Source organism: Epinephelus lanceolatus, chromosome 23 (genome assembly GCF_041903045.1).
Source record: "Epinephelus lanceolatus isolate andai-2023 chromosome 23, ASM4190304v1, whole genome shotgun sequence".
NCBI lineage: Eukaryota > Metazoa > Chordata > Actinopteri > Perciformes > Serranidae > Epinephelus > Epinephelus lanceolatus.
The window spans coordinates 7,910,541-7,920,923 of record NC_135756.1 but is presented as its reverse complement, the minus strand read 5'-3'; the positions used below and the strand labels follow the sequence as shown (position 1 = coordinate 7,920,923).

The window sequence follows — 10,383 nt, the reverse complement described above, 5'->3', positions numbered from 1 at the left end:
TCCATCATGTTCAGCCACTGATGCTACTCAGAGAAAATGACGCACTTTCACTACTCAATGGGTGATGGGAGTCAGTCTCCGTTCTCTCACCTGCTGGGTTCATTTCAGCATGTGGATTCTGGAGGAAAATATCCACAGTTAATTCCTGCCCCTCTGACCTCCTGTGAGCCCTCTTGATGCCGCCCTGTGATGTGATGGAAATCACAGCCCCTCCATGTTTCACCTCTCTATCCATTTGAATCCATCACATCTCAAAACAGACAAAACAGTGCTATTCAACCTTTTATTTCATGAAGGAACACCTATTAATGGATTTACACCGTGACCTTTAAACTTCCTGTGACCTCCGGCCTTTAAGATAGATGCACCCCTGCAGGAGACACGACACTTTCTTACATGACAGCTTTAAGTTGTGAGCAAACTGCCCTCTTTGTGAATATATAAGACGCCTGAGAGCCCAGTCACAACACTCGTCAGCTAATAGAGAGCTAAACATTGTAGAAACCATGATCTCTGTTTACTCTGCTCTGTACACTCTTCTGCTGTTCTCTGAGCTGAGCAGACACTCGGTCACTGCAGCCATGCCTGCAACTAAAGGAGACGACAGCTTATCGGAGCAAGATGGCCTGTTCCTAGGGGACAAGCCCATGTCTGAGCCTGCTGGGGTTCCTCCTGTGCACAGACGAAGCCTCATGCTGGACACCAACGAGATGGATGAAGATGGAAGACCTAGAATCATCATCGCCTCAGTAAGTGTCACACTGCAGCCAATCTAGAGCCAGTGTTTGATTGTTTGTTCAGGGCTACTGTAGAAACAACATGGTGGACTTTGTGGGAGTGGACTTGCTCCATATGCAGATATAGACAGCTCATTCTATGGTAAAAAAAAAACCAAACACTGATTCTTAATTTCAGATGACCATACACTAATGAAAACATAATTATTAATATTATATTTAATTTTTGCCAGTAGGTGCTCCTAAATCTTACATACTGGACCTTTAAAGGGTAACTAATAGCTTATATCATGGTTACCAAAACATTTACTGATGCTTTATAAGTCATTAATAAGATAAATGTGTGTGTGTGTGTGTGTGTGTGTATGTATATATATATATATATATATATATATATATATATATATATATGTGTATATATGTGTGTGTGTGTGTGTGTGTGTATATGTGTGTGTGTGTGTGTGTGTGTGTGTATATGTGTATATATATGTGATCCAAGGGGAGAGTGGGTAGCAGCACAACTCCACCTAATGCAGGCTGATGGCGCCCCAGATTAAAACGTCCAAAAAACACAAAATTGAAACCACAAAATATCTCCATACTGCTCGTCCGTAGTGATCCAAGTGTCGTGAAGCCCCGACATAAAAAGTGGTTTGGAAAAACATCATTTAAACTCTGTTTTTAGCCTCATTGTAGCCTTCATGTGTGTTCACGTGCTTTCGCTGGTCTTGCACGCAAGCGGCACACGTGAGCTCGGTGTACAAAGACGCAGTCAGAGCTACAGGCTACAATGAGGCTAAAAACAGAGTTCAAATGACGTTTTTCCAAACAACCTTTTTGTCGGGGCTTCAGAACACTTGGATCACTACGAATGAGCAGTATGGAGATATTTTGTGGTTTCTATTATGTGTTTTTTTGGAGGTTTGAATCTGGGGCGCCGTCAGCCTCCATTGGGTGGAGTTTTGTTGCTACCTCCTCTCCCCTTGGATCTCCACAAGGGATGTAAGGACTCTAAAACTTCACCTGAGCCTCCCTCGGCATATGGGTGAGTAGATAATGGCTGAATTTTCATTTTTGGGTGCACTATCCCTTTAAAGGGGCTGTGTCGTAAACTAATGAAGAAAAACAGAAAAAAACTGGGTGCTGTCAAAGCTGTTGACAGTGTTGAGCGTGTCACCCAGGACACTTGTTTCCAGATGGAGAAGCTATCAGACCTGGCTTGGGACCCATGTGGGTTAGGTAAATTATGGTAAGTTGGGTCCAGGTAGCGCCCCTTTACATTACCATGGTTCTGCGTCTGTTTATCGTCATGTGTAATTCCCAAATGGATCCGAGAAAATCCATGAATAGCACGGATTACGAGAGAAACACCTAAATGCTGTGAAGTCTGTGAAGGACACAGTAAACTTGGGTACTTTATTGATTCAAGAACCAAGGAAGTTAACGTGTTACAGAAGCTAACAACACAACAACAAATAAATGACAATGAAAAATAAAATAATTATGGACATCTGAAATACTATTAGATGTTATTAGACATTGTATAAAGTAAAATGGGTAAGAACAGTATATTGTAGAACGGCATTTTTAGTTGCAATCTAAATTACCAGTTTTTTGGAGTCCATAAAATAGGCTGGGTTTTGGGTCTCTCTCCTCTTACACATATACCAGGTCAGGTCTCTAATATATTCACTCATTCATTCATTTTCCGTAACTGCTTATACTGTTCGGGGTCCCAGGGGGGCTAGAGCCTATCCCAGCTGACACTGGGCGAGAGGCAGGGTTCACCCTGGACAGGTCACCAGACTATCACAGGGCTGACACACAGAGACAGACAACCATTCACACTCACATTCACACCTACGGACAATTTAGAGTCAGTCTTTGGACTGTGGGAGGAAGCCGGAGAACCCAGAGAAAACACACACTGACATGAGGCAACAATGGTAAATATATATGAATATCTCATATACTCAGGAGAGGTGGGCGAAAGGGGGGGGTGACATGCAACGAAGGGCTGCTGCAGAGAAGGTCAACACATGTCTCTAATGTCTTGGGCAAAAACGGGTCGGGTATATTATATTTTAAAACCCAAAGGGACTAATAAGTGTTTGGAACAAATTTTGCAGGTCCATTAGGGTTCAGGTCCATCATTTGGGACCCATGAAGACCTCTGTGAGCATATCTTTTTTTATTATTTGAGTGAACCAACCCTTTAAACATTGTTTGCTCAACAACAAATTAATCCAGTCTAAAGTTACCAGCTATTTGGACTACTCTTAGCTCATTTATCCCCCCTCAAAAAAAAAAAAAAGTGTATCTGACCAGTCTCGGTTTGCAGTCACTGAACTCTGCCAGTAACAGTCATGCATCATAACTATTAATTGCATGAGATTTCTTTCCATAAACAACCGCAGCTAACCATAGTTCAGCAACAAAGAGCACATTATCTCCATCCTGTGACTGAACATTTGACCCCTCTCATTCGTCACCATCCTTGTGTCTACTGTTAAGTCAATATTTCATACACCTCTATGAAAAACTTTTACAGCAGCGTTGGAAATCGGGAAATACTATTAGCTGAAAGGTCAAATGATCACAAGCCTATAAAGATTTATTGGAATCACAGTGGGAAGAATGATGATATATCTGTGCTCCCTCAAACGTTTGGCTGCGATGTGTTAAGAGTTTATCTGGCGGTTGCGTCTCCTGTGTGTCATGAACATGGTGGTTATCTCTGCGGTAATAGGGAACAGGCAGCCATGTTGGAGAGAACAAAGCCATCTGGGTGAACCGAGGGGGGAAGTGGAAGAAAACAGGCCACTGTGATATCATAAAAAAACGGGGAAACACATTTCTTCCATTTGGGGTTCCTGTGGCTTGGATCAGCTGGTAAAGACAGATCCAACACCTGTGCTGCAAGTGAAAAGATAATCCATGAAAGCTGCGACGATCCAGAGTTCAGATCCTGCCGTACGGAAATGTGTGTGGTCTCACGGTGTCACATGCAATCACTGATCAATACTGTGTTTCAGGACATGGGGCTGAGAGGACACAGTATTCATGGGCTGAACCCGGCCTTCACCCGGTCCTTCCCTCTGCTCACAGACCAAAGCTTGAGCCACACTCCCGCTGAGCACAGTTTGAAAATTGATCGCAGAAACACCGACCAAGACTGTAAGTATCTGTAAACCCTTGTTTCTGTTTTAATGCTAAAAAAAGTTGAGCTAAAGCTTTTTTTTCCCCTCAAGTAATACCTGTCCAATAATGTTCTGATATCAGATTTCTTGATGTTCTTGAAGTATTTTTCACTTTCTTTATTCTTCCCTTCCAGTGCTGCGGTGTATGATAGGAAGAGTGTACCGACCCTGCTGGGTAGAATAAATGTTTCTCCCTGTGCTGCCGTCCTGCCCTGATTGTGCTGTAGAAATTTTCCCCTTGTATGTGTTACACTGAAATGCATTTTCTTGTAGAAAATGAGAGCTCACAAACTTGTAAAACAAAATAAAAAAGTTTATTAAAAGTGAAAAGTGTGCATCGTATTTACAAAGTTACTTTCGCTGTGGAATTTTACAAGTTAAATAAAGTGTACAACTAATGATTAAATAGGCTACATTTCAAGCACAAAGCAGGACTTGTCTCGATGAAAGAAAGTGTATTAACCAATTTCCCAATGATGTGCTGTCATACTGATTATTCACATTGTGGCCACCCACATTTTCCACACTGCTAAACAGGTAAAAATAGCAGTTAAACTAGTGTGGAAACAATATATTGCTTAGTTAATCAACAGAAAATTAATCAATAATTTTGATTAGCGATTAGACGTTCATGTCCTTTTTAAAGAAAGAAAAAGCTAGATAATTTGCTGGTTCTTGCTTCTCAAATGTAAAGACTTTGTGCTTTTCCTCCACATTTTATAGACTTAATGATTAAATTAATAGTTTGACATTTTAGGATTTTGCTGAGAGTTAAATGGGAAGATTGATAGCACTCTGCTGTGTATGAAGCTACAGCTACCAGGCAGTTAGCTTAACTTGTAGCCAGTTAGCTAGTTTAGCATAAAAAGCCAGTTAGCCAGTTTAGCATAAAAAGCAGAATTCGGGGGAAACAGTTTGAAAAATCCGCTCACTAGCAGCTCTAAATTTTTACCAATTAACTTGTTATATCTTGTTTAATGCGTCCAAAACTTGATCTATGTGCTAAATGCTACTGCTAGCCACTTAGCGTAGTTTAGGGCAATGCCCTGCAAGCTCCAGTTTCATATTTCACATAGTCATCTAACTCTGAGAAAGTCAGCAAATGAATGTATTTCTCAAAAAGTATTCTTTGAAACAACAGGCTGAAAATCATCATTAATTGCATCCATTAGCCAATTAGCTTATCCTAGCATAAAGAGTGGAAATTAGGGGAAACTGTTAACCTGGCTCTGTTTAAAAAAGTTTAAAAAAAAAAAAAAAAGCTTCCAACCAGAATCTCCAAAGCTAACTAATACAAACCAAAAATGATCTGTATGGTAAGTGCTATTGCTAGTCTGTTAGCTGCTAACTGATAGCTTATTTTAGCTTAGAAACTGGAATTGCAGTTTGGATTTTTAAAACTTGGGACAACACCAGGCACTCAGTAGCACCTCTAAATTTTACTAATTAACTTGTTAAATCTTGTCTACTTCATACAAAAATTGATCTGTATGCTAAATGCTACTCTTAGCCAGTTAGCTTAGCATAGAAACTGGAGGGAAACAGTTTGCCCAGCTCTGTCTAAAGTTTTAAAAATGTGCCTAGCACCTCTAAATTGTACTAATTAACTTGTTATATCTCAATTATCAGAGCCAGGCTAGCTTTTTAGCTCTGCTTAATGCTAAAATAAGCTTATCATTTGCTAGCTGTAGCTTTATATTTAGCATAGATTCATCAAACTCTCAGCAAGTAAGCAAATTTCCCAAAAAGTATTTGTTAAAACAACAGTCAACAGATTAACTCGGACTAAAAATCATCATTAAAAGCAGCCTTAATTAGAATATTAATGTACTACACAAAATTTTTCAAAAAAAATTGCAGCTGCTTCGTATGAACACAGCTTGACAGAAAGTTCTCGCACTGTACCATCATGAAACCAGTACAAACAACCATTAGACTCTGAAGAAGCTGGTTAGCTTTCCCTGTCCAGCTATCAGCTTCTTCTTACTGGAGGCCTTGCCGACATTCTTGCCAGGCACTTTGACCGAGACACTAGTGAGCTGCTTCTTCTCTGGAGGCTCGTTCTCTGAACCTCCATGTTGCTCTGACTCCACCTGCTGCTTCCTCTTGTTGCCCTTTCTCTGCGTCTCATTGCCAGCGGTTTTCTTCCTATTGCCCGAGCCTGCACCTCTGTTTTGGGCATTTCCACTTCTTGGCGCCAGAGCAGCCCCCCGCTGCATGCTGCTCTGCTCCTTATTCGGGCATTCAGATGTAGACTTGGCTGGAAAGACTGAAACAAAGCAAAAAGCAAGTGTGACAACCTGGTAGGAAAAAAAAGGGAAAAAGCTGTGACGAAATTGCTGACGTTAGCTGCCGGTGGAAGCAGGCTGTGTGTTTATTCTGTGAAGCTGAAATTGAACATTTGTCATGTAACCTGATGGAGCCGAGCCTGAATTCCCACGGAACAAAAGACAGAAGGGGAAATGGGCAAAAAGTCTGTGTGAGTGTGTGTTGTTTTTGGTTTTTTACTACAGATGTGGGTGTGAGCAGGTTTTATAGAATAGGGGTTCATTTCATGGCTGATGGTAAGTACCAGTCCCAGGGCTGGGGCTGGGAAGGGTTCAAGGCTGGAGCTGAGAAGGTGTGCCTGGGCCTCAGTCCAGCTGTGTGGCGTCAGAGGAAACAGAAATCTAACCCAGCACAAAGAGAACGCTGCACGGCTTGTGTTGACATTTTGAGCTTTTCTCCGCATGCAGTGGAGCACCAAAAAAAGTACCTGCAGGATTTTATGAAATTAAGTTTGACTCTGTACCTTGGGTTGACTCCTCCACATCAGAGCTGCAGTCTTCATCCACAGCTGGGAGGGTTTGGAGTTTGGGTGCTGGGTGCACACAGGTTGGGACCTGGCTGGTGCTGGGGAACTCCAGCACCCGGTTGAGTGGCAGTTCTTCATCTTTGTACGTGCACGCAAACTGGGATCGAATGACTTTGTCTCTGGGCTGGAGTAAACAGAAAAAAACCATGAATCCAACTGATATGATATGGTTACACCATTTAATGATAAGTATCATTGTCTCAAGGCAGGTGGCCGAGGTTTCCTTCATTTCTGGCTTTTGTTTTGGTTTTCAGAACAAAAGAAAATACATCCATTCACAATTAAATTTCAAGAACGCCAGGTGACACTGCCAGAGAGGCATCTTGTCTGAAACATCCGTGTGGCAATATTAAAAAGCCAAATTCGTAGTCCTAGTATTTACTTTGTCTTTCATAAAGGATCAAGGACTCACTCTTTTTTTTAAAGAATGTCTGTATTAAATCTCATGGCAAGATATTTTACCACAAGACTCATGATGGTGCTACATAAAAGGTCAGGGGATCCCCAAATTCATTAGGATTTGTCCTCTTGTAACCATTACTATGTGAATCAAATTTAATGGCAATCCATCCAAAACTGCCTAGACATTAGAGCTGCACTATATATATATATATATATATATATATATATATATATATATATATATATATATATATATATATATATATATATATATATATATATATATATATATATATATACACACACACACACACACACACACACACACACACAGTACAGGCCAAAAGTTTGGACACACCTTCTCATTCAATGCGTTTTCTTTATTTTCATGACTATTTACATTGTAGATTCTCACTGAAGGCATCAAAACTATGAATGAACACATGTGGAGTTATGTACTTAACAAAAAAAGGTGAAATAACTGAAAACATGTTTCTTCAAAATAGCCACCCTTTGCTCTGATTACTGCTTTGCACACTCTTGGCATTCTCTCCATGAGCTTCAAGAGGTAGTCACCTGAAATGGTTTTCCAACAGTCTTGAAGGAGTTCCCAGAGGTGTTTAGCACTTGTTGGCCCCTTTGCCTTCACTCTGCGGTCCAGCTCACCCCAAACCATCTCGATTGGGTTCAGGTCCGGTGACTGTGGAGGCCAGGTCATCTGCCGCAGCACTCCATCACTCTCCTTCTTGGTCAAATAGCCCTTACACAGCCTGGAGGTGTGTTTGGGGTCATTGTCCTGTTGAAAAATAAATGATCGTCCAACTAAACGCAAACCGGATGGGATGGCATGTCGCTGCAGGATGCTGTGGTAGCCATGCTGGTTCAGTGTGCCTACAATTTTGAATAAATCCCCAACAGTGTCACCAGCAAAACACCCCCACACCATCACACCTCCTCCTCCATGCTTCACAGTGGGAACCAGGCATGTGGAATCCATCTGTTCACCTTTTCTGCGTCTCACAAAGACACGGCGGTTGGAACCAAAGATCTCAAATTTGGACTCATCAGACCAAAGCACAGATTTCCACTGGTCTAATGTCCATTCCTTGTGTTTCTTGGCCCAAACAAATCTCTTCTGCTTGTTGCCTCTCCTTAGCAGTGGTTTCCTAGCAGCTATTTGACCATGAAGGCCTGATTGGCGCAGTCTCCTCTTAACAGTTGTTCTAGAGATGGGTCTGCTGCTAGAACTCTGTGTGGCATTCATCTGGTCTCTGATCTGAGCTGCTGTTAACTTGCCATTTCTGAGGCTGGTGACTCGGATGAACTTATCCTCAGAAGCAGAGGTGACTCTTGGTCTTCCTTTCCTGGGTCGGTCCTCATGTGTGCCAGTTTCGTTGTAGCGCTTGATGGTTTTTGCGACTCCACTTGGGGACACATTTAAAGTTTTTGCAATTTTCCGGACTGACTGACCTTCATTTCTTAAAGTAATGATGGCCACTGGTTTTTCTTTAGTTAGCTGATTGGTTCTTGCCATAATATGAATTTTAACAGTTGTCCAATAGGGCTGTCGGCTGTGTATTAACCTGACTTCTGCACAACACAACTGATGGTCCCAACCCCATTGATAAAGCAAGAAATTCCACTAATTAACCCTGATAAGGCACACCTGTGAAGTGGAAACCATTTCAGGTGACTACCTCTTGAAGCTCATGGAGAGAATGCCAAGAGTGTGCAAAGCAGTAATCAGAGCAAAGGGTGGCTATTTTGAAGAAACTAGAATATAAAACATGTTTTCAGTTATTTCACCTTTTTTTGTTAAGTACATAACTCCACATGTGTTCATTCATAGTTTTGATGCCTTCAGTGAGAATCTACAATGTAAATAGTCATGAAAATAAAGAAAACGCATTGACTGAGAAGGTGTGTCCAAACTTTTGGCCTGTACTGTATGTATATATATATATATATATATATATATATATATATATATATATATATATATTTATTATATTATATTATATTATATTATATATATATATATATATATATATATATATATATATATATATATATATATATATATACATATATATATTTATTTTTTTTTTAGGTTGATGTTGCAACCCCCGCCCCTTTGTGATGGTCCGTCAAGCTGTCAGAGTAAGCACTTTGCTGGTATGAACCAGCTGTGTGTCATCACAGTGTGTGCAGATGAACTGTTTGGCTTCAACCTTCATCTGCACACACTGTGATGACACACAGCTGGTTGAATATCAGCAAAGCTTCCCTGCTTCCCTTCACTGGTTCCTGTACAGCAGGGTCGGTCTTTGTTTCACTGTTATAATCATTACAAAGCAAAAGCAGCATGTGTATACATTCAGTAGGCTATATCTTCAGTAGCTAGCTAGCTAACCCTACACTTTTCAGGGTTTGATTTTGGTTTTGGAACAGGGAAGAAACGTGTATCATTTTCCAACCTCTCCAGGTAACGAGTATCATTAATACACGACATGCCCCAGGCACAACATTTAGCTCCAAATCCACAAAACCAGCCTGAAAATGAAGGAAATCTGAAATAACTGCATCAGTCAATGGAGCACAGCTGTGTTGATGTCGGACCCTGGTCTGAGCCGGCCCGATACTATGTTATGATTGGCCACTCTGCATCCTGGGGTGGGACTTAGTGAAGGGTCAATTCCAGTATTTTGACAACACTCATTTGCACATTTTATTTGAAACTAGAAGAACAAGTGCTTTAAAGAAGAGAGAAGGAAGCATAAAATGTCTCAAGACGTTTGATCTTCATGCCAAAATCCAACGAGACAGAGTGAGGCGTTATTGATAGTGTTCCAAATCAGTCTATTCTGCTGTAATTATTTGTTGACAATATGACTTTTTACACTGAATACAGGCCACTAGATGACTGCCTCAAAAGGTTGACGAATTACACATCAGCCCTACTTTACACCACTTTAAACAGGAAAACCAGTTTCTTCCATCTTATCACAGTTACACGTCTCAGACAGTAGAGCAGCGCCTCATTAAATCGCCTTTTCGGACAGTCTAGTTGTGAATGATACTGAAGACTACAATCCTGGCCCTGGGGCACACAGATCCACAGCTTTTCAAACCACTGTTTGATCTACGCCTGCTTGGGATTATCACAATCCAAGGATTTCACCCTTCAGGC

General features: G+C 41.1%; 2 protein-coding genes across 2 annotated transcripts in view; one reads left to right on the top strand and one right to left on the bottom strand.

The window, feature by feature from the left end:
* Positions 1-458: 458 nt before the first annotated feature.
* pmch (pro-melanin-concentrating hormone) lies at positions 459-4,267 on the top strand. The gene is made up of 3 exons (XM_033616753.2): positions 459-749; positions 3,773-3,914; positions 4,072-4,267. Exons 1-3 carry the CDS (start codon positions 507-509, stop codon positions 4,119-4,121), a joined length of 435 nt encoding a protein of 144 aa, XP_033472644.1. The 5' UTR covers positions 459-506; the 3' UTR covers positions 4,122-4,267.
* Positions 4,233-10,383, bottom strand: part of parpbp (PARP1 binding protein) — a 24,775-nt gene continuing 18,624 nt past the window's right edge. The window contains exons 10-11 of the mRNA XM_078165067.1: positions 6,729-6,915; positions 4,233-6,206 (exon numbers count right to left, since the gene is read on the bottom strand). Of these exons, the coding sequence (XP_078021193.1) occupies positions 5,869-6,206; positions 6,729-6,915 (525 nt within the window). The 3' untranslated portion in view covers positions 4,233-5,868. The remainder of the gene's footprint in view (positions 6,207-6,728; positions 6,916-10,383) is intronic.